General features: G+C 35.8%; 1 protein-coding gene across 1 annotated transcript; it reads right to left on the reverse strand.

Annotated features, from left to right (window-relative positions):
- Window positions 1-785: 785 nt before the first annotated feature.
- On the reverse strand, window positions 786-25,190 carry LOC129271137 (alpha-N-acetylgalactosaminide alpha-2,6-sialyltransferase 5-like). Its single transcript, XM_054908500.2, has 5 exons — window positions 25,051-25,190; window positions 19,885-20,187; window positions 16,724-17,142; window positions 12,717-12,824; window positions 786-5,507 (listed from the first exon to the last, which is right to left on the reverse strand). The coding sequence occupies exons 1-5, from the start codon at window positions 25,108-25,110 to the stop codon at window positions 4,952-4,954; spliced, it is 1,446 nt and encodes a 481-aa protein (XP_054764475.2). The 5' UTR covers window positions 25,111-25,190; the 3' UTR covers window positions 786-4,951.

Here is a 25,190-nt window from a genome sequence, read left to right on the forward strand (position 1 = left end):
AAGACATGTCCCTGGTAATGATATCAATGATTGTAAGATAGCTCACTTGCTACTTTCTTCAACAAAAAGTATTTACACTTGTACAATATAATTTCCAATTGATCTCAAATTTTAAGTACACAGTTTAGAAAGACATCATTAAAAATATGGCAATCATCAATGTCCAAATAAATAAATCACAGTATCATTACAGAGGGCATCTGAGCATTTCAGTTGCACACAACAATGAGTATCAGAAATCATGAAGTGATACATGATGAAAGTATACATCGTGAGTATTTTACTGATAGAGATACTAGTAGTCAGAAGAAAATTATAGAAAATATCAAAAGTAGTTAAATGTGCTTTTTTTTCTTCTTCTTTGGGTATACTGCCCAACACCCCACAATGGGAGCCAACCGGACAGAGTTCCTCAATAGACTAAACAGAGAAGCCTGTATTCTGAAGTCAGGTTTAACTTAGACCACGGTCTAACTCTGTGCTAAATTTATGGGGAGCCAATAATTATAAAATTCTGTTTATATTGTATGTCTTTTATGTTTACTATTTTGTTTCCTGTTGCTTACATAATTAAGAAAAATACTTCAGTTATTATCATTCCCAGACAATTATGAACAATTTGAATGTCAAATGAGTTAATAAAATGGATGTGTACTGTTGGGGATTTGTGGCCCAATTGGCTCTCCGTAGTTAAACCACAACTTTGAACCAGGGTTTAATTTAAACCTGAGTTCAGAATACGGGCCACTGAGAGAGAAAGAGATTTGCCAGGTTTTTTTTTTTTTGGGGGGGGTACAGAGGAAGAGGGGTGAAGACAGAGAAAAGTTCAGTTTATAAATACTTTCTTTCTGAGTTGTGCATCAGCATCAAAACACTCTCTTTAATAGTGTTTAAATTTTTTTTTTCATATCTACTCCTTTTTGAATACTATACATGTATGTACCTCAATTTTTTTAAATGAGGAAGACTGAAAAAAAAATTCATTCACATCGCTGCATGTGATAAACAATATCTAAAAAGTGACAGGTATCAATACCATATTTAAATTGTACATATAAAGACAGGGCAATTTTTTTTTCTGAGGGGGTGGGGGGGGGGGGATCTTCCACATTATACATTTTACATGATGAATAGCTTGATACAGCCAAACATACACATTTGAAATACAAGTATGTGTATGACTAGTATGTATTAAAATGAGTCTTATGAGGCAGAGACTAAAATAATTAGGAAGCTTCACTGTAATGATTTAGCACAAACATCTAAAGTTGGCAAAGAAAATGGGAAGCTATTTGTCTATCTATACATTTTTGCACATCACATTCATCTGGCAATTACCTAAATCAATCATAAATTAACATTTAAACACTACAGGTGTACAGTAATTAATTTGGTAATATAATGCTTGCAACTTACATGTCCTGATATTAACATCTTCACAATTTTTTTAAACAGTAAATACATGTGTAATGTTCCATGTGGACCTTCAAATTGACCCTGACCAAGTAAAACATATATCCTTCGATCTCAGAACAACCAAGTAGTCAGTACTATTAATCCCCACCTCACATGTAAATAATGCCCCTTATAGTATAGTTTAATGATCGTATGGATTTATATACCCTTTATATCCAGTCTGTTGAGTGGTATAGTGTTTACCCTGATGATTTTGGTACCCTTTTGCAGTAAAACAGCCTCTTTTATGTGTTTATGTGTACATAAGCATAATATCCACCTTGTAACGACAGTGTCCACCAGGACTATACATAAATATATAACATTGAATGACCCGCAGCTTGAGAGAGTTTTTGCAACAGCTACATACAAATACACTTTCTGGAACATAGAGAATCTATTGTCAAATGCCCTTCATGATAACGAAGTCTGTGTTGACCGTCGGTGAATCAAAACAGCAGCTTCGTCAGTGATTCTGGACAAACAACACATTTGTGATTTTTTGTCAGCTCTGAAATGTCAGATGAAAGTGCTCTCACAATTCACAGACCCTCGAAATCTCACTACCTTATGACACTCTAGTTCCCCTTTTATATACACCCGGGGAGCGTTTCATGAAAGGATTTGTCAGACGTTTTATCCGACAAGAAATGTTTTATCCGACAGTTACCATGGTAACAGTGACTCTCGGCCAATCATTCTCAAGGAAAGTTGTCAGACCTGACGACTTGTCAGATGAAAATGTTCATGAAACGCTCCCCAGCTCTCTGCAAAATTCTGCGATTATTCTAGATGTAATACTTTTGTTGGTACAATGTATGTATAAATAAGGGTCAGTGGAAGTACCAAATTTGCTTCAGACATCTCATGAAAAAAATATCAGTATTAGAATACATATTATGTAAGCAAGTATTGTAAGATCTTCTTCCCAGATATAAAAAAAGAACACTGATGTATGAAGTGCACTGTCTAAAACTATTAAATATAATGCCTTTTAATGTTTAAAAAAATTAATACTTTAAATTTCATTTTGAATGACCGTGTGTCTGTGTCCATAAATAAATTAATACACATGCGAATGCCAGCGATATGTAGTACACAACGGAAAGAAACAAAACAAAAAAATATACATGTAGAAATTTAAAGAATAAAGCCATTTTGGGGAGGTGTTCTCTTTTTTAAAAATATATTCCTCCCTCACACCATGATTATTTATAGTTGAAGATTAATTAACGATGGAATATAAGCACCATGTATGATGTGTATCGCCTCCTCAGTACACTGTGACCCACTAGGGGGATACAAATCTAATAATCAAATAACGATAAAATGCAAGTCATAATTAAAGGGAATACTGTACATGTTTGCATAGACTACAATTTTGGAGGGGAAAGTTTAAAGGTCAAGTCCACCCCAGGAAAATGCTGACTTCAATAAATAGAGAAAAATCAAACTAGCATTGTGCTGAAAATTTCATCAAAATCGAATGTAAAATAAGTTATGACATTTTAAAGTTTCGCTTATTTTTCACAAAACAGTGATATGCACAACTAGGTGAGTCAGTCGATGATGTCAATCACTCACTACTTCTTTTGTTTTTGATTGTTTGAATTATACAATATTTCATTTATTACAGATTTGACAATAAGGACCAACTTGACTGAACCATATAGTATTAACAATGCTAATTCCACATGTTCAGGGAGGAATTAATCGTTTTATCACTTGACAATGAGGAGAAAATTGGAATATTTCATATAATAAAATACAAAAAAAATAGTGAGTGGATGACATCATAGTCTCCTCATTTGCATAACCACCAGGATGTGCATATAATTGTTTTGTGAAATTAAGCGAAACTTTAAAATGTTATAACTTTCTTATTTTACATCCGATTTTGATGAAATTTTCAGTGTTATGCTTGTTGGATTTTTCTCTTTTTATTCAAATCAACTTTTTGTTGGGGTGGACTTGTCCTTTAGTACTGTAAAAAACTGGTGTACTGGTCATTGTTTAATCTTTTAAAAAGATTGATTCATGCTCAAAACTAAGTGTTACTTCCCAAGAACATTCAATTACACTATTTTCCCCACTTTTAAGCCCAGCCACCATGCAACGCAGTACCATGCAGTAAAGGTCAACGTCTGATTGAATGCAATGCATGTCTACACCACAAGAAAGCCGGTGGAGAATCATGATTATGATCTTCGTAGCATTCAATGGACATCCATGGTGCTGTGAAACTGCATTACAATACTCACCCTTTTTTCAGTGTTTCATGTTTGTGTTCAGAAACATTCATTTTATGACCTATGAAAAACCAATAAAAAACCTGGTTTGAACAATAATGCATAATTTTGAAAACGTGTTTCTATGGCAAACAAGTGTTGATTAAACACAGCTAAATGTCATAGCACCATTCCTGATTGTCCCATAAAGCCTCTTATCAAACACTCTACAATATATGGAGCCAAGTTATATTGACACAAGTCATTACCTGTGTTTAACTTGAAACAAAGACCACAGAGATTGTGATAAGCACTCCTTGAGGCTTTTGATTCTCTTGCTTTCTTCTTTCCAGAGAGGTGGATGAGTTGTTAAAGTCTCCCCTGTGCTCCATAAGAAATACACTGTATCCTGAGCTAAATCATTTTACAGTTAAAACAGAGTGGAGGAATTCACTAGTGTTTGAAAACTACATTAATGCAAGCATGCATATGTATTCATGTACATCTAATAAGTGCACGTAGCAGAAAGAATACACATCTCCAAGTAAAGTCCTGCAGATTTATTATCAAATCCGCTCCCATTTTGGGCAAATCAATGTTTTCTTGTTTTTTTTTTGTTGAAATCTTTATTCAGCTTTAGAAAAATCCAAGATCTGCATACATGTTCTAGCCATGCATTTGACTACAATTTGTCTCTACTTTTGTGATCCATTCCAAAACAAACACCGGTCAGTATATTTTGTATGCTTTCCTTAAATTTTCTCCCTGAAAATATTTCCCACATGTACAATATAATGAGCACTACAGAATCCATTTCTTACAAATGGGTCAAAGAACTTCAACAATAGTTCAGTTTGTTTCAGTCACAAATGTATGCATGTTTATAAATGAATATTAAATAAATAAATGAATATAAAAAAGCGTTCATACTATCTAAAGGTACATGTACACTATCTCATTCTATCACTGATATCAAGATAGCTTTACATGGAACCTTGAGTTGGAAGTAAACTGTGCCAATCCTCTTCAATTCTTTGTTTTTCAACTTTGCATGTGATGCCTTGCACTGTACAGGGTACATTGGTGGTCGTCCTGTACTAACAGTTGCAGGTCAGCATGGCACCAGATTGTTGCAGCATTGATATCAAAGGATGCTTTGCAGCATCTGCATTCGCATAGACCTTGTGTATGTCTATTGCAGCAGGATGTCTGAAGCACTACCATCGCCATCAGGTACGGACACCTACATCCTATGCACACCTAATTCCTCAAGGAACAAGGTCTTCAATCAAATCTGCATCCAGTTCTCGCTCCGCCTCTTCTCTATCGCAATCCTCTTCCGCCATCACGCCCTCTTTTTTATCAGCTTTAACACCACAATCTTTATTAGCACCTTTGTCATCTGGAATAGCCACGCCCTCCCCTGCAGCACCATTCTCACCCCCTGTCCTGAAACCCTTGTTGTCTTGAGGAACATTGTTTTCCTCCTCATTGGTGTTCGTCCTTTGGTTGTCCTTAGCTTTTCCCACCATGGAATTTCTATTCACTTTAACCTCGTTTGATCTGTTATTCAGCCTCTCTTTATACTGCATATAAACCTTCTGGAAGACTGTCTCCTTCTGAACGTTAGGGTTGTACTGGTGGTTCTCCCATGAGGGTGTGTGGAAGCGGATGTCGTACTTGGACGCCCAGCGGCCAAAGGCCACCTTCTCCGTCATGAACTTGTGGCCAGATGTCAGTCGTCTTTCACTCTTCTCGTAGTACTTGCACTCTGTCTGCACTTTGTCAAAGTAGTGATAGTAGGTTTGGTCATTAGGGTGCTCCCTGAGAAAAAGAAAGATATGAGAGTTTTGTTATCCATTTAATACAATGCACAATCTACACAAACAGTATGTAAGGAATCTTTAATCACACATCACATATTTATTCTCAAATACATGGAGATAATGCCACAAATTGTTTTTACAACATACATTTTACATGTACAGTCCCAAACAAATTTTGAAAAAAAAATCCAAACTAATTTTTAAAACATCATTGATCCCCCCCCCCCCCTCCTTATTAGCTCCACGAAAATAACCCAGTTCCTGATGACAACCAAAAAACAAAAACAAATTGACTCCTTAGGTGCTAACTATAGTTTTTTTTTTTTCCTTTAACACGTGAGCAAAACAACCATTGGGCATTACAGTGTACATGTATACAGTGTAGACCACGTATTGTTGATTTTCTACATGTACACTGTCAGTACATGTAATAGACGCCGGTATGTCTGGGAGGTCTTTAGGAGAGCAATACTTAGTAGACTAACCAACCAGAAGTAAACTGCCTGTTTTCACTTTGAAACTTATAACTTCTCAGATGTTATTTATTTTGGTTTAGCAATCAAGAGACCTGCTATGAGTCTAGGAATTGGGATTGTTGGAAACTGGAACTGCGATGATCCGAAGTAAATAACCATCACGAGTTCGGTCAAATTCGTGCTGTCCGAACTTTTATCGCATAAGTCCGACGGGCGCTCATGACAGACGAATTATATTATGCAAGTCAATTGGCCTTTTGCAAATATCGTATTTATTCAATTTCCCCATGATTTGTCAGTGGCTGGTCCCTTTAATCTCAATGCTGCATAATGTACATGTTGGAAGGAGTGTTCACATAGAAAGTGAAACAGGGTGTTTAAACCATGAAACCAAATAAGTACATTTAGAGTATCTGACGCAATTGCACGATATCAACCTTCAAACACAATATGATTACTTAAAAAAAATTAATGGGTTTATATGCAGTTTTCATCATATGCATACATATATATTGATTTGTTTCCTGATTTCTAAATTATTTCTTGCCTTGGTGTTTTTTTCTGTTACAATATTTTTTATTGAAAGTTTACCTTTATACATGTACACGTATGTTGTTAATTGTATCTAATTCAATGCCAGGGTTCATTTGAAACAAGCTATTACGTTTATGTAGTTTTTGCCTTTTGTTAACTCACCATTATCAATATATTTGTAAACTGTTTTCCAAAGTGGAATAGAAGCATCTTATGATGAATGCATCTTTTGCAAAAAAAATTGATGGATGTTTATAATGACCCAACTCTTTATGTACACGTACACATTTACTTTTAATGTACATGTAGATAGTGATTAAAAACAAAATGAATCCTTACTACATGTACATTATGCACTTGCATGCCAATGATAATGTTCAGACATTCTCGATCCTTCTCAATCTTGTAATAATAGCCTTGTCAGGAATCTGTTTTCAACTTTCATCTTTATTTACAATTACAGTCACCTGTAAATGATAGGGAGTTTGTGGCTACATTGTACGCCCCTTAAACATGATGGAATGCATTCGTGGATGGATGTAAAATATGGTACAAAACCAAATGGCAAAATTTAGCCCCCTAGGCCAAAAGCATTCATTCATTATTGAAGGTTTCCAGTGAATTACATATTGCAAGACATCTGCATAATGTACTGTACATGTAGTCAATGTTAGGTTTAATATATAAAACCATGTTATAAAAGCGTTTTGAGAACTACAGTTTATCCATACGGTAATAGTGTAGAACATCATGGGGGAGGTAAGATCAAGGCTGAGTGTAGAAACTACAGATTATTTTTTTTTTATAAGTCATTCTTTGAGTCTAGGACTAAAAAAGACTGTACACATACATGTACATGTACATTAGCTGGGTCTTTAAAAATCTTCCAGAACCAATGTATGTCTGCTGATAAATCAGCTGTACATACTTTACTGGCATGTGGTGTCATGCAATTACATTTGTAATTGTCTTTTACTGTGTAATTATAAAGCTGGGGCCTAACAGACTACTAGCACTTAATACGTCTCCATTTCAACATGTACTGTAACCATCTCCATGTACTGTACACTGTATTCTGATTGGAAAATATTTATACAGGGGCCGAGAATGGATGAAAACTGAAAGGATTTTAAAGAAAACATTTAAAATCTGAATGGCAACGTCATCCCTACTTTTATATCAAGTTCAAAACTTTGGTGGCACAACGGGACAGAATGAAAAATCTCTGACTGTTTGTTTCACAAAAGATTGAAGACTTATACAGGAATTCTATTAAAATCAATACGACATGTGTACGTTTAAAACAGATCACTGGCAGATCCAGGTAGGGAGGGGCACATCCGGCCCATCCCCCCCCCCCTCCTTTTGATAGACAAAAAAAAAAAAATCAATTTTTTTGCTTGTCAAATTTTTCCTGTACATACATTTACTTATTTATTTTATTTATTTATTCAGTTTTATTTAAAAACAGGGTAGTCCTTTCAGAGCCCAAAAGGCCTGCTTTACAAAAGAGCCCTGTAGACATAGAAAGATTTACAAAATAAATGAAATACAATTAATATAAAGTAAAATACAATACACAATCAAAAATACATGACATATCAATGATATCACATTAAATGAATCAAAACAAAAATTAAAAACCTAGATTAAAATCAAGACAGTTTAAAAAACGAACTAATTAAAAAAAAACCTGGTCTGTAGGTCACTGAGGGCACTCTTTGTATTTTTTTTCAAATGATAATTTTAAAATATTACTTGAGTCATTGAGTGAACAACATTTCTGTTTCAGACACTTTGTATTGACAAGCAATTTAGCAAAATATTGACCCAAGCAATTATAAGCCCAAACTACATGTACATGTATACATACCAACATGGTCCACTCTTCAAACAAAACACATGTACAGGTAATTAAAAAAATGTACATTGTTTGTTATTGAGAAGTGCATATTTGTAGAAGTGCCATTATGTAATATGTACACAGAGTCAAGCTGTCTCCAGAGGGGTACTTTATGATATTGAATAGAGTTATCTCCCCCCCCCCCACATGTTGTAATCAAACAGCATGTATTGAGGTGACTTGGGTGTATACATGTACATGTACAGTGAACATGAACATTTAGGTATTAAATCTAGCTTGATGAATCAGATGGCAGTGCCAGAATGATTAACACTGTTGAAGAAATGCTGGAAATTAAGATTTTACGTTATTAATAAATAGCTACGCTTTAAAACAAGGCAAAAGCAATTTTGTGTCTCGCCCACTTATGAAAATAACCAGAAATATCGTGATTTGCGAGGGCACACAAGAGAATCATATCGAAACTTCATTTTGAAATGACTGGGATGGAATAACACTTGTCATAAGAGCCGTGCACGTAAACTTTAATGTTAACCTGAAAATGACCTTTGACCTTACCATGTGACCTCCGACTGCAGCAAAAAATGCAAGTCGCCTAAGTACATCTACCATCCAAGTTTTGTTGAAAAATAACTTACGGTTGCGGAGTTAGGTGTCATAAGAGAGTCTTGCATGTAAACTTTAACGTTGACCTGAAAATGACCTTTGACCTTACCATGTGACCTCTGACTGCAGCATAACATGCACGTCCCCCAAGTCTACCTAACATCCAAGTTTTGTTGAAAATTGGCTTACGGTTGCGGAGTTAGGTGTCATAAGAGAGTCTTGCATGTAAACTTTAACGTTGACCTGAAAATGACCTTTGACCTTACCATGTGACCTCCGACTGCAGCATAACATGCAGGTCCCCCAAGTCCATCTACCATCCAAGTTTGGTGGAAATGCGACTTACGGTTGCGGAGTTAGGTGTCATAAGAGAGTCTTGCATGTAAACTTTAACGTTGACCTGAAAATGACCTTTGACCTTATCATGTGACCTGAGACTGCAGCATAACATGCAGGTCCCCCAAGTCCATCTACCATCCAAGTTTGGTTGAAAAGCGACATACGGTTGCGGAGTTAGGTGTCATAAGAGAGTCTTGCATGTAAACTTAAACGTTGACCTGAAAATGACCTTTGACCTTACCATGTGACCTCCGACTGCAGCATAACATGCAGGTCCCCCAAGTCCATCTACCATCCAAGTTTGGTTGAAAAGCGACATACGGTTGCGGAGTTAGGTGTCATAAGAGAGTCTTGCATGTAAACTTTAACGTTGACCTGAAAATGACCTTTGACCTTACCATGTGACCTCCGACTGCAGCATAACATGCAGGTACCCCAAGTCCATCTACCATCCAAGTTTGGTTGAAAAGCGACATACGGTTGCGGAGTTAGGTGTCATAAGAGAGTCTTGCATGTAAACTTTAACGTTGACCTGAAAATGACCTTTGACCTTACCATGTGACCTCAGACTGCAGCAAAACATGCAGGTCCCCGCAGTCCATCTACCATCCAAGTTTGGTTGAAAAGCGACTTACGGTTGTGGAGTTATGTGTCATTATAAGTTTGTGACGGACGGACGCCGGACGGACGACGGACGACATTTGGATCCCTAAGTCTCGCCTTCACCTCTGGTGGGCGAGACAAAAATTAGAAAAACCTTCTTTTTTTAAAGGAATATGAGCCTTTTATTTACCCCTCTATAATCACTGTTGATTATCAAGGATTATGATTACCATCATCATTTTCATTTAAGGACGTTCCACAGTTATGTTTGTGCGCATTATGATCTGCGCATAGTTTACACTCTGCGCGCTGACGTCACAATAGATGAACAGGTGATTAATTAGCTGCGGGTATGTGCTGATTTTTCACATCTTCTGCACTTTAACTGCAGATGCGATGCGTTATTTCATGAAGCTAAAAAATTGAATTATTCCATGGACCATTCAAAAAAAGATTCTCTACAATTTCAAAATACTTTACCCTGCAGTGCTGCCAAGAATCACGAACATTACCCCGAGTTTGAATAAATGGTAGAGTGGTTTTGATTTTTTCTTCACATAGATACAAAGCATTCGGCGCATTTTTGGTGTTTTAAAAAGCACATTTGCTCTAATAAAAATACTGATAGTTTAAAAACAAGCACATGAACCCCTATTTTTTAATGTTTGTTCCTCTTAGGTATACCTTCCTCTACAACTCTACAAATTTTGGTGAAAATGACATGGATTTTGAATAAAGTGCAGCATTTATTGTACTTTTGTAGTTTGTTACTGAAATTTCACATTTTTTAGATTGGGATTTTGTTATCTTTTACGCCATTTTTAAGAACTGACAGTGCTGTTCAACTTAAAATTGCAAACAAATAGCACTATAAATATATTCTCCATTCTAACGATACAATTATTAACTCTCTTGCGAAATTTGATGACTTTTTCATGTATTTTGACTGAGTAATACAGGTTTAAACTCATTGTAGTAATCTTGGGCGGTCTAAAAATGCCAAATTCTTTTGAATGCGCAATTCTTAAGAACATCAATTTGGGTGAACTTTGAAGTTCTATAGCAAAAAATCAAGCACATGGACCTGTGTTAATTTTTGCATATTTCGAATATTAAGGTTCTAAAGTATCTATGTGCAAAGTTTGGTGAAAATGACATGGATTTCACTTTAACTGTGGAACGTCCTTAATAGATCATTAATATTATCACCCTTGTCAGACATCTGAGCTGGTCATTTACTATTCTCCTAAATTTTAAGATTTGTCCTAAATTTTCTGAGTATTGGAGAGGGAAAGTTATATTTTTTGTGTATTTTGCTCGGTCTCTAGAGCAGATTGACTTTGCATGCAGAGATGACGCAAAAATATACATTGTACCTTTACATTTTCCTTGGTATCACATCCGGGCATTTGAGGATGCGTGTAAGGAGGTATGCTTCATAATGATCCACGCACCTACAATGTACGTCATAAAGACAACGCTGAATCCGGGGCTTAAAGTCATAAAGGTAAAGCGCAGAGCCTAGACGCTACAAACATGACACAATATAAATCTATTCTTGAGAGAAATATCTTAATTTTCATGATTTTTGCTCTAGATATCTGATTTGGATGATAATAAAAATGTTGACTGGCTCTTCTTTCGGAGAACATCAATCATATTGCCCTTAAATGAATCGTATTGTCCTCATCTAAAGACTCTGGCCAATATGATTCTTTGCTGGCAATACAATTGATGTTCCCTTCAAGGCCAGTCAATATTTCATTATTATTATCATCATCACTACAATTAATTTTGTATTTTTTACTATCATTCTACATGTATATTGTTTTGTCATCATTATCAAAATATGTAGGGGATCCTTGCTTAAAATTTTCTTTTTATAAAAAACAGAAATCAGAATCTGTATGTGATATGCAGGTGTTGTTTCCAGAAAGGAAATGCTCATTTCCCACAGTGGAATATCTAAAGGTTAAAATAATACATACGCTATAAGGGCACATCAATAAAACACACAGAGCTTATGTATTTCTCTATCTGGACATATATGTTTGCTACCTTCCCCTATCCATACTGTAGTATGTATTTGTAATAAGCTTTGACCGGAGTTCCAACAAACAGATATATTCAAGCTTCCCTGTTTGGAAGCAAACAAGACACATCAGTTGCACCGTGATGCAGCTGAAGTCTGATCTCCAAAGCCTCCAGTTTCAGGGGGGAAACTAAGATTTTTTTCCCCCAAAATGAATCTGAATAAAACTAGAAGGAAATATCATTCATTGCACCAATAAATTTGGCCAGATTGGTTTACATTGTTGCTGTACATGTAGATGTTTATCAATTCAAATCAGTAAAGAGAGTCAGAATTTGACCATTATCAAGCATGATATGGGTAATTTTCCTTCCAATGCTATATTAAACACAAGTTCCTGTAAATACCTGTGCCAATGAGTTTAGGTTTGGAGGGGATACCTGTACAGTATAAATTGCCCAGTAATTCCAATACTCCAAGAACTTTGGAGTGTTTCAGAAAAAAATGAACACATAAAACTTCTTTAAATTTAATACCACTAGAGAGATAAACTATTATTTTTCCTGTGGTTAAGTCAATAGCAGAATTGCACTATCCTTGACAGTTCAATTTTTAGTTTTATTGCAGCTGGTTTTCTTGGAAGAAATACATGAATTTTACCAACTTTAAACCAGCCCCTTGGAATTTCACTTTATTAGCCGCCCTTGGCCTTGACTCCTGTAGACAGTAAAGGGGAATTCAAAAGCCACTTACTTGCAATAATCATCATAAATCATTCCATAGACATCTATGGAGTTGCATACTTCCAGTGCAAACAGCATAGCTACCCATCCTGTTGACATCCACAGACGACCTTTAGTTCTGTAATACAAAGGAATATTCGGTTGGGATGGTGCAATATATCCAGCAAATGACAAGTTAATGAGAAATACATTAGTTTATTGGGGAAATACATGTATATACAATGTACATATATCTAGTTTAATATGGTTTACAATTCGAGGTCTGAAGCTGCACAATATTGCATGTGAGTGAATGAGGAAAGACAAATACAGAAAGGAAGAGAGAAAGATCATAAAGTTGAAGATGAGAACAGAGAGGGAAAGAGAGAGAGAGAGAGAGAGAGAGAGAGAGAGAGTGTGTGTATGTGTGTGCCTAACAAGAGGGAGAGACATCAATAAATAAAAAAAGGGAGAGAGCGAGACTCTTAAATAGAAAGACAAATACAAAGAAAGAAACACAAAGATAGAGAGAAAAATAAAATTGCATTCTATTTTATACAAGACTTTACAGTACATTCTGTTTGTTTTCCTTTTAAAAAATCTTTCACATCATCTGGCCAGACACATTGTATATCAAAGATAAAATTGCTCATACTGTATATATTCAAAGCATCAATTGAAGGAAAGGAAAGATGAATTGACATCCCATGTGGTCTCCTCATTATCTTTTTAGAAAGCATTCACCAGACACCATAACCTGTCATATTCAGACAGGCTTGAAGGTGCTCCTCCCAACCAAGACAAAGATATACAAAAACAATTTATTCTGCTCTCAATCTCTCCCTATTTCTTTGAATGGGTCATTAATTTTTCAATGATGGTTTTCTATCTTCTCTTTTTTGTTAGATGAAGAGCATGGACTTGCAGTGTTTGGAAAGGAAAAAATGTTTTGATCTCCACATAAATGAATAAAGTACTGTCTACCAAGGGCAGTGAATTTCAACCCTTGTACATTTAACAATATTCTAAGAACATTAACCATGCCTCTACAAATTTTTTTTTCGTCACTTGCCCTGTCGGTCAAGTGATAACAAAATTTGCTTGCCCGATAGAAAAAACTGCTTGCCCAATTTGTTTTATTTTTTTTTTCATTATGACAGCAATACTCTTATTTTTAAAGGTCTTTAATATAAATAAATAATAAAATAGAGTCTTTACATAAATTTTGAAGAAAAAAAAATCACTATTTTATGGGCTTTTAAGGTTAAAAAAACCCTTCACCAAAAGTTGCTAAAATTTCATATTTTGCATCTTTAAATCCACGAAATGGTTATCTTTTTACAATATTTCCTTAGAATTGTTTTCATTTTATTAGTTGGAAACTATAAAGAAAGCCAGTGAAAAATGTTCAGCTCTTTATTGACTCTGAAAAAAAATTGTTTTATGATGTAAAAAAACCCCAAGGCAAATGCCAAACGTTGTCTCGCCTGCATATTGCAGTCATGAAGAGACTGCATGTCAAAACTACATGTATGCTATATGACTTAGATGGACCTCTGTTACCAGTTTGGCGATCCCACCTCGAAGCTATAGAAAGTTATTGTGTGTACAACACAGCAGTGCCAGTCATGGAAAGTTCATTGACCTTTGACCTTAATCAAATTCAACTCACATTCGAACTTGACCTGCACTTTCAAGAGATGGACCTCTTGTTTGAATTTGGCAATCCTACCTCGAAGATATAAAAAGTTATTATGTGTACAACAAAGCACAGTGCCAGTCATGGAAAGTTCATTGACCTTTGACCTTAATCAAATTCAACTCACATTTGAACTTGACCTGCACCTTCAAAAGATGGACCTCTTGTATGAATTTGGCAATCCTAACTCGAAGATATAGAAAGTTATCGTGTGTACAGCACAGCACAGTGCCAGTCATGGAAAGTTTATTGACCTTTGACCTTATTCATAATTCGGCTCACATTTGAACTTGGCCTGCACCTTCAAGAAATTGACCTCTTGAACGAATTTGGCGATCTCACCTCGAAGCTATAGAAAGTTATTGTGTGTACAACACAGCACAGTGCCAGTCATGGAAAGTTCATTGACCTTTGACCTTATTCAAATTCGACTCATATTCGAACTTGACCTGTATCTTCAAGAGATGGACGTCTGTTATGTATTTGGTGATCCCACCTCCAAGATATAGAAAGTTATTATGTGTACAACACAGCACAGTGCCAGTCATGGAAAGTTCTTTGACCTTTGACCTTATTCAAAGTCGACTCATATTCGAACTTGACCTGTGCCTTCAGGAGATGGACCTCTGGTATGAATTTGGTGATCCCACCTCCAAGATATAGAAAGTTATTATGTGTACAACACAGCACAGTGCCAGTCATGGAAAGTTCATTGACCTTTGACCTTAAGTATTCAAATTCGACTCATATTCGAACTTGACCTGTGCCTTCAGGAGATGGACCTCTGGTATGAATTTGGTGATCCCACCTCAAAGATATAGAAAGTTATTATGTGTACAACACAGCACAGTGCCAGTCATGGAAAGTTCATTGACCTTTGACCTTATTCAAATTCGACTCATATTCGAACTTGACCTGTGCCTTCAGGAGATGGACCTCTGGTATGAATTTGGTGATCCCACCTTGAAGATATAGAAAGTTATTATGTGTACAACACAGCACAGTGCCAGTCATAGAAAGTTCATTGACCTTTGACCTTCTTCCAATTTGACTCATATTCAAACTTGACCTGTGCCTTCAGGAGATGGACCTCTGTTATGAATTTGGTGATCCCACCTCGAAGCTATAGAAAGTTATTGGGTGTACAAAGTTATTATGTGTACAACACAGCACAGTGCCAGTCATGGAAAGTTCATTGACCTTTGATCTTTGACCTTATTCCAATTTGACTCATATTCGAACTTGACCTGTGCCTTCAGGAGATGGACCTCTGGTATGAATTTGGTGATCCCACCTCGAAGCTATAGAAAGTTATTGGGTGTACAACACAATTGTTGACGACGACGACGCCGGAAATAGTGATACCTATGTCTCGCTCCGCTACGCAGGCGAGACAAAAAAATCAAAAGTGGAGTGGTTAAAATTTCACATTTTGCATCTTTAAATCCATGAAATGGTCATTTATTTTCCATATTTCCTTGAATTTTTTAAAAATTAGTTTGAAACCATCAAGAAAATTAAGAATATTCACCTACCTCTCTGTTGTCTTTTCTTCATCATTTTATGATGTTGCACTCGGTCAATATTTTTTTATCTACATGTGGGACTACAATTTGTAGTCCCACATGTAGACTTTCATGTTTTTTTCCATGGTGTTGCAACATTAACAGAAAACAATCGTTGATCGTTTTACACTTGGGCAACACCATGAATATCTACATGTGGAACCACAATAATAAAAAACATTTACCGAGTGTAACATCATAAATCAGAGTCAAGAAAGAGCTTAATATTCTTCATTTTTTCGGTAGTTTCCAACTAAATCAAAACAATTTGAAGGTAATATGGAAAATATATGGCCATTTCATGGATTTTTGCAAAATGTGAAATTTTAGCCACTTTTGGTGGTTTTTTTTTGTGGTTTGCATCGGCAAACTGCACAAGATAGTAGCGCATGCGCAGTCATTGCACACATAGAACATAAGATGCGATGGCACGGTTTTTCGAACGAGGTACCTGGCGATAAATTATTGGTAATTGGCGCTGATTTTACATCATTTTCCACTGGTTTTTTTACAGGTTTGACAAAATATGAGAGATAGTTTTGATTATCCAAAAGATATGGAAATTTAGAGGGTCTACTGATATTTAATTATTTCATTTCCAAAACCACTTGCCCGATCGGGCAATTGACTTTGAGAAGTGCTTGCCCGCACGTCATTTTCACTTGCCCCGGGCAAGCGGGTATGTCGCGCCCTGCATTAACACTTAATAAAGACATGTACTTGATAAAAATACTGAACCGATTTATAGAGCATCGTATCACAACAGATACTTACTTTGACGTTCCCAATTCCTGATAAAACAGTTCCACATTCCGGTTCATCACCTCTTGGTTCGTAAGATAAAATGAGATATCTTTGTACTTCTGCGCAAATTTCTTTGACAAAATCAGTTCCAAATTCCTATTCACATTCACACTGTAAAGCCAAAGTACAACGATTGCTTCAGACTTTGTGGTTGTGTTCACAAAATAGAGTCTTCTCTCAGCCTCTGTATCAAACATACGTGGGAAGTTTCTGTGTCCAATGACACGAAATGTAGTCCTACTTCCAACATCCTTGGTGTAATTCAGTGTTGGAGCTGCGTTCATACGTATAATGCACTCAGAATTGTCTATTGTTTGCCCCATTCCTTTACCACTGAGATGCCCGGAGCTTGTGACGAGAGCACATTGCTTGCAGTGACGTAGAGGCTTCTGTTGGGGAAAAAGGAGAAAGTGATGACTTTAATTCTTCTGTGATACACTGTCATCACCATCATCATCATCATCATCATCATCATCATCATCGTCATCATCGTCATCATCGTCATCATCATCATCATCATCATCATCACCATCCTCACCATCACCAACATCAAACTATAATGCAATATGAATATGTTTCTCTTTGTTTCATTTTTCAATGCAATTTTCATTGGTTTGGTTTTAACTTTTAACAGTACATACATGTACGCAATGCCAAGTCTATAGAGTTATTCAAAGCCAACCTTAAGACATACTGTCTATTCTCATCATATTTCATATAACACCCCCCCCCCTTCTGTGTAATAATTCCCTCTCCGTCTCTGATTAGGAAACTAGATAGAAGGCGCACTCTACATTTCATATTTTTGGGATTGAGTTTTTCTTAAAGTCATTGCTCAAGATGACGGACTCCTGCATTCCTTTGAATTATAATATACCTTGTTCATATATATTTTCACTGCTTTAAAACAATCATTATCATTGTTCTATTAATAATTACCTCTGCATATATATTATACATGTATATATTTTGAAATTCTGATACCGATGTGAATATTGAAACTCAAATCAAATAAATAAAAATCAAAATTGTACAAATATACATGTAGCTACTCGAACTTATTGCATCCATCTTTGATGTTTAAAAAGAATTTACACTCTAACAATGCTATAAAGTAAAACGAATAATGGATAAAAAATGAAACATGAGCAAATGAAGTTTTGATAAAAAGTCTATAATTTTTGAAGGTTGATGACTAAAATAAAAGGCCCAGCTGATAATGAATGCAAAAAGCAAGTCTAACTTTTTGAGAAAATTACATGTATATGAGTATAGATAAAGCTACTTGCACATGACATCACAAAATAAATTGAAACTTTCAAAAATGAATACTGTCCTAATTTGAAAAAAAGGAAAAAGTACACTGTATTAAAGTAAAATTTCCTGTTTTTTATATGTGGCAAATGACTCAATACCCAGAAAAGAAGGCACACTGTAAAAGCATTATTCTTTTTTAAATGACATTGTGCACAGAAGAGGAAATAAATTTGTAAAATTTAAAGATTAAAAATTCAATTGCTGTGTAGTGCTTTCTTTTGAGGCAAGTAAGGGCAGTGCTCATTGAAACTCTGTTTACACTTTGATTTCACCTAAACCCACATGATTTACATTTTCTTTTATAAAAACCTCCTTGATGCCACTGGGGTGAACTACACTGTACCCCTTTAATCTTCATCAAGTGAAGTGGTTTACACTAAAGTGGAATCCTACCACGCATAAGGAAGCATCATTCCTAGAAAACCCACCGGTTTAAGCTTTATAACTATCTTCTAGTACCTATAAATATTGCCATCATAAAATATAAATTCAAATCGAGAGGAATTGTGTACATGTTTGGCACCCACCGCATATGGTACAGAATACAGTAGATGTACATGTGCACAAGTCACATCCCCAAGCCACTAAAGGATGCATACATGGATTGAATTACAATCATTGCTTATTTCTCTGTAGCATCTATTGCCTCTGGCCATGCTTCCATTATCAATCTACACGATACATAGATGAGGATGCTAGCAGAGTGCACTCACACCCACCTTTAATATAAAAAAAACCTTGTTTGGGAATTCTATGTATATTGACATTGAATTGCCAGTGTGAATGGTGTAACAAAAATCTACTTGCGAATAAATATTAGTGAAATAAAATTCAAGCAAATTCCTCCATCCAATGCTTTTCAAAATTGCATGAATTTTCGAAACTGTTTTAATATCAAAGCTTCCAAGGATTATGAGAATTTACAATGTACAAGATGTACATGTTTGTGTATCATTTGCTATTTTATGCAAGGCAATATTGTCTTTTTATCTTTTTAATTACATGTAGGCTCGGCATCATGACTACACCTTTTCAAGTTTTAGGGAGGTGTGACAGCGTGAAAATATGGCATCTTGACTCTTGAGACCGAAAAGGTATATTTTCTGATTGACCAGGTGTAAAAGCACCAAAGAAGATCTTGGAGTGGGCGAGTGAATTAGCCAGCTTAAAGCACTTAAATGTTGATTTACGGAATATGGAAAGGATAATAACGGAGAGAAGAAACTGCACTGTGCCTGAAGGAGACTAGACCAGACATATACAGTGTAGGCCTGTATTTCTGAAGTCTGGTTTAACTTTATACTGTAGGCCATGGTCTAACTCTGTGATAAAATTATGGGAAGCCAAAAATGTCATGCTTGTTTAATACATTGTTTGTTTCCTATGTTCACTTTTCTCTTTCCTTATGCTTAAACAGTGACAAAAGCAATTTCAAATGTAGTTAAATTTCCTGACAGTTATGAATAATTTAAGTTGACAAATTACTTTTTGTGCCACAACAGGCTCTCCATAGTTAAACTGCAACTTTAAACCTGAAATTAAACCTGAACTCAGAATACTGGCTACAATATTGGGCTTTATGTAAATAGCAGTGTCCTCTACCTTTCTTGTATGCAATGAGTAATTGCATTTATACAAATGTAATTGCAAAGACAATCAAACTGCACCCTCCACCTACATGAACAAGTAGATTATTGGCTACACTGCTGACTCCTGATATATACATGTAAGGATGCAACTCAGATTTTTCTAAAGGTGCCTACTGTATTAAAAGGATGCGGATACAAGATGGGAATACATTAATGTACACTAACCATATCACTTGACACAGGCGTGTATCCCTGCCCGTTCCAATTCTTCGGCTCAAGTCGTTTCTCCTTCTCCTCGAGCAGTGGAGTCTTGGTGGTAGCGTTGATGCGCACTGTTGCTGTCAGCCTTGGGAGGGGCGGGGCCGGTTCCTTGAATTCCCCGCCCCTCTCGGTACACCCATGTCTCCCGGTGCATCCAAACTCTCTGATGTTGGTTTTGTTTAGTGTTTCATCAGGCCATGTGTAGAGAACCAGGACAACTCCAATGAAGGTGCAGAACAGTAGTTTAATTAATGCCAGTGCTTGTCTCTTTAAATTTAATTTTAAAAAAAAGACAAGAGAATAAAAAAAAATGCCCATCGATATCAAATACAACCAAAATTCAGCCAATTCACAGTAGCAGTACATTAATCCCAGTTGGAATTAAATTTTAGGAGCCTAAACACTCCTACATGTACTTTAATGAAGGGAAAGAAGTTCACTGTCACAAATTGTTTGTTGTAAAAATAACAGAAAAATGATAGAAATATTAGTAAAGGTTTGAGGAAATCCATCAAAGATTACTTGAATTTTAAAGCTTCTGATATTTTACGTCATGAACGAGCAGTTGTCCCATATGTTATGTAATATAAAATGATTTATTTTTTTATGGGTCACGATTTACTCATTTGTAATAACTTCTTTCAGGAACTGGGGTAAAATTATTTATCTATTGATATAATGAAGGTTTAAAACCATTTTTCTGAGAAAATTTTTATTTTTCTTTACCATACAATATGTAGGAATGCTGCTTGCATAGGGGTTGTATAAAAATTAAATATAATTTCATATTTCTATTTTTGCCATTTTACATTTATGCTCTAGGCTGAAGATTAATCATAATTGTTTTATTTTTTCATAAATGTGTAAATAATATGTCTCCTTTATGATGAAATAAGTTGCAGCAATAAATAACTAATGCAGTCAGTTGTCAATCCGATTGTTTTAGTTCTTGGTAGAAAACTTTTAAATAAACCTATTTTCATTTCAAATTTTCTACCAAGAACTAAAACAATTTGATTGACTACTGACTGCATTAGTTATTTATTTACCCGGTATTGCTGCAACTTACTTCATCATAAAGGAGACACATAATTTCAAATACACATTTATGAAAAAATGAAACAATTATGATTTCATGTAATAACATAAGAAAAGGGAAAGTGGAAATGTGACATCGCCAGCCCCATCTAATAAATATTCATGAAGACATGCCTCGAACTGTTTCACCGGAATAATGCAAATCTTTATTATAACTTTGTTATTTCTGATTTGTTATCCAATTTTGATCAAATTTCAGCATTTTGCTTTGTGAATTTTACTCTAATTTTTTTTAGATATCTTCAGCCCGGAGTATCCCTTAAACGAGAATGAAATCTTTGGAACAAGATAGCTTGTGTGAAAACAGAAAAATCAAATAAACAGATCAACGAAAGTTGAGAAAAATTGGACAAATAATGAGAAAGTTTTTAGCATTTGAATAATGCGATCACTAATGTCATGGAGATCCTCACATTGGCAATGCGACAAAGATGTGTGATGTCACTTGTGAACAACTCTCCGCATTACTTTAGTATATATTTCACTTAAACTGCCTCTTTTTTCACATCTACCAGTAAAGCATTTCTTTCTATAGGAGAGCATGTAATACAGATTTTTAAAGAATACATCATGGATAAAGAGTTTGCATCCCCATAAGAACAAGCAAAAAGATACATTTTGGGGGTATTTTATAGGCCATCAAAGGGAAAGTTGTTCACATGCGACATCACACATCCTTGTCGCATTGCAGCAGCATAGAATATACCCTATAGAAGGTGTTAATTACTTCTTCCGGTAATCAAAAGGGAATCGGAAATTGCTTAATTAATGATCCTTCCGGTGACAATAAGGAAGCGGATCTTCGTTAATAAGACATCCTTCCGATGACATCTTGTAAACAATAGGAACGTGGATATTCGTTAATGAGGCATCCTCCCAGTGTCTTCATTTTTATCCGGAAGCAAATTCTTTTGTTCTAGAATCATTCATGGAGCAAGTGGGGGGGGGGGGGGGGGGGTCACTGAGCCATATACCTGGGGATCTGGGGATCAGCCACTTGGTTTCCTTGAGCAGGATAATCAGATATGTAAAGTATGTGTCTGTTCCTGTAATGAAGGTCCGAGTATATACAATATGATCGATGAATTACATTCTGATATTTCTTTGGACACGCCCACCTTCTTAGATAGAACCTGATTGGTCATTCGGTTTGACGATTTTAGAGTGGAATATAATGTCAGTGATAAAAGGGCATGATGCGCATGCATTCTACTTCACTTTTAGACCAGTTTTTTTTCTGTTTTCATTTTTATTCTAATTATATATTAGTGATTCAATTCAATTCAATTGCTGGTATATTACTCTTGATTTTATTTGATAAAACAATCTTCACATTGTTTCATACTTCAGATTTGAATTTAGTTTGTTTTGTTCATTATTATAAAGTAAACGCCCCCCTGCTGTTTTGTCATTACCACTTTGTTGCTGCGTTATGTGCCATCTACCAACTGGTATCGTCTAATATCCAAGAACCACAAGACGATGTAACCTAATTTTTGGCTGAAAAAAGGGTCTAAAATTTGGTAAATTTAAGTAATATCCCTTTTTAAGTTTAAACTCTACAAATAATGATTTAAAAGAACTAATTTTAGGAAGAACAAATTGCCTGCCCCCCAAAACATATGAATAGACACCAAAACCAGAGAAAAAGACCACCAAATGAACAAGTTGTGGCCAAAACTGTAATTTTGGGGGGCTTTGGCGGCCATTTTGGATTTTTGGCCCAGCACACTTTTTTCTCGGACCCGAGACAAAAATATTATCATTTCATGTTGAGATAAGGTAAAAGGAATATAAAAAAACTGTTGGCACAGTAAAACCCCAAATCACCCATTTATAGCCCACTCCTTGGAGTCCAGTTTGTAAGTTGGGAAATTCCATGTATATCCGACCCCCTAAACGTGGGACCTTCATGACATTTTTTGTCTCTGATTCCTGGTTCTTTTGAGTCTCATGAGTCTGTAATGTTCTCTAAGGACCATGACTTGGTCAGTTTATGAAGTGAAGTAAGAGTTGAGAAATATGGCGGCCAGACATACAAAGGTTGATCATTTTATGGAATTGCCCTGTTACTAGTAAGATGGTTTAGCGTATTAAGGTTCAGCAGTCGTTCTTAAAGTTGCTCTTAACTTACGAACAGCTTGATGAAATGGCCGCCATGTACAGGTGTACCACAGAACCCACAAAAAGCTGCACTGTGTGAATTTCAGTTGGAGGTCACATACCTGTAGAGTGGTTTTGGTCAGAATGGTCAGGTTTGAGTGTTGGGTATTTTCTGAAACAGAACTTTTTCTTTCTTTTTTCTGTCAAAGTTGGACACACCAATCATTCCCAAAGTTCTATTTTTGACAGGAAAGACCCATATTTTGTCCTTTTTTTATCATGTTGCATTTTTTTCCTTTTCTAAAAAACAACATTCCCACAGTTCCAAAAAAAAAAAAAATAAGTGGAGCGCCTCTAGCAGTCTCGCCTGCATTACGTGATTCAATATAGCAAGCAGTGCTGACTTTGATAACATAATTATTCACAAACAAGTGGAGCACCTCTCGCAGTCTCGCCTGCATTACGCGATTCACTATAGCAGCAGTGCTGACTTTGAAAACAACTATCAAATAAAAAAAAATAAAAAAACACAATTCATATAATAATAAGCTACGTTCATTTACCCTAAAGGGCATTTGACCTTGATCATGTGACCTACATTGTATTAAAGACTTGTGCAAGATGATCAGAAATATATATTGATAACCCCTATATGTCCACATTTTATGAACTACATCCTTAAACTTTCAGTTATGATGGCAACTCAATGATTACCCCCAACACGGCCAAAGTTCATTGACCCTAAATGACCTTTGAAATTGCTTGTGTGTTCTGAAACTCACATGGGATATTCAGTGATACTTGATTACTCTTACATGTACATGTATGTCCAAGTCTTATGAGCTCAATCCATAAACTTTTCCTTAAAGTTACGATGGTAATTCAACAAATACCCCGAACATGGCCAAAGTTCATGGACCATAAATGACCTTTGACCTTGGTCATGTGACCTGAAACTTGCACAGGATATTCAGTAATACTTCAGTACCCATGTATGTCTATGTTTCATGAACTAGGCCTTTCTTATTTCTAAGTTATGATGACATTTCAAATACTTTACCTTAGGTTAAAATTTCGATGCTGATTCCGCCAATTGACCTTTGACCTTGGTCATGTGACCTGAAACCCAGGCAGGATGTTCAGTAATACTTTATAAACCTTATGTCCAAGTTTCATGAACTAATATTCTAAGTTATGATGGCATTTCAAAAACTTAATCTTAGGTTGAGATTTCAATGTTGACGACGCCGCCGCCGCCATCAGAAAAGCGGTGCCTATAGTCTCGCTCTGCTATGCAGGCGAGACAAACAAATGAGTAGTCTCTTTTAATAATAGACATTATCTTACCTGTAACAATGAACAGGATGTGCTCATTGTACTATACCAACTTTGGGGGTATGGCTCTTTCCCTGAAAATTTTATTGAGTTCTAATCCTCTTTTTGTCACCTTCTCACAATAGGTGAGGTTATTCAAATTATACTTCAACAGACTAGCCAACTTCAATCTGTTAATCGCTGATGTGGTTAGTTCTGTTAGTTCTAAAAAGGAAGTTAATTTTTGTAAAGATGGTATATGGTAGTCATTCTAAAGATGTACATCCCCTCTTTCAGAATGAATATTGAAATTAGAAAAATATTCATGGTGATCTTATTCACCTCTAAGGTATATGTGCTGTACATGTGAACATTATTGTCATGTACTGTACTAATATTTCAAAATATGTGAAGGTATCAAAGGATATTCTTTTCACAATTTCCATCATTCACTCTATATCGATACTAACATAAAACATTACCATTCTAAATTCATGCTTCCTTTTATATTAGATGCCCCCTACATGGCCTACAAACCCTACATGTACATGTAGGCCTACCACCTGTACAATAATTCCATTGATATATAATTTTTCAATGAACTATAATACATACCCTGCCATAGAATGGTAAGAACCAGACGATCTTGCGCACTGGTCGTAGAATGAAAGACATGATGACAGGGCGTCCCTCCACAGTGCACCCATCCACTCACTGCTACGCCCCCTTGATGTGTTCCAAATCAAAAGTCGCAT

Source organism: Lytechinus pictus, chromosome 11, assembly GCF_037042905.1.
Source record: "Lytechinus pictus isolate F3 Inbred chromosome 11, Lp3.0, whole genome shotgun sequence".
In the NCBI taxonomy this organism is placed as follows: domain Eukaryota; kingdom Metazoa; phylum Echinodermata; class Echinoidea; order Temnopleuroida; family Toxopneustidae; genus Lytechinus; species Lytechinus pictus.

Bases quoted from the DNA above. Each gene is read 5' to 3' on its own strand.
- LOC129271137 (XM_054908500.2), bottom strand. From the start codon at position 25,110: ATGTCTTTCATTCTACGACCAGTGCGCAAGATCGTCTGGTTCTTACCA. The intron at 20,188-25,050 runs GTATGTATTATA...TTAAATTTAAAG, and splicing joins TCTTACCATTCTATGGCAGG to AGACAAGCACTGGCATTAAT. The intron at 12,825-16,723 runs GTAAGTATCTGT...TTTGTATTACAG, and splicing joins CAGGAATTGGGAACGTCAAA to AACTAAAGGTCGTCTGTGGA.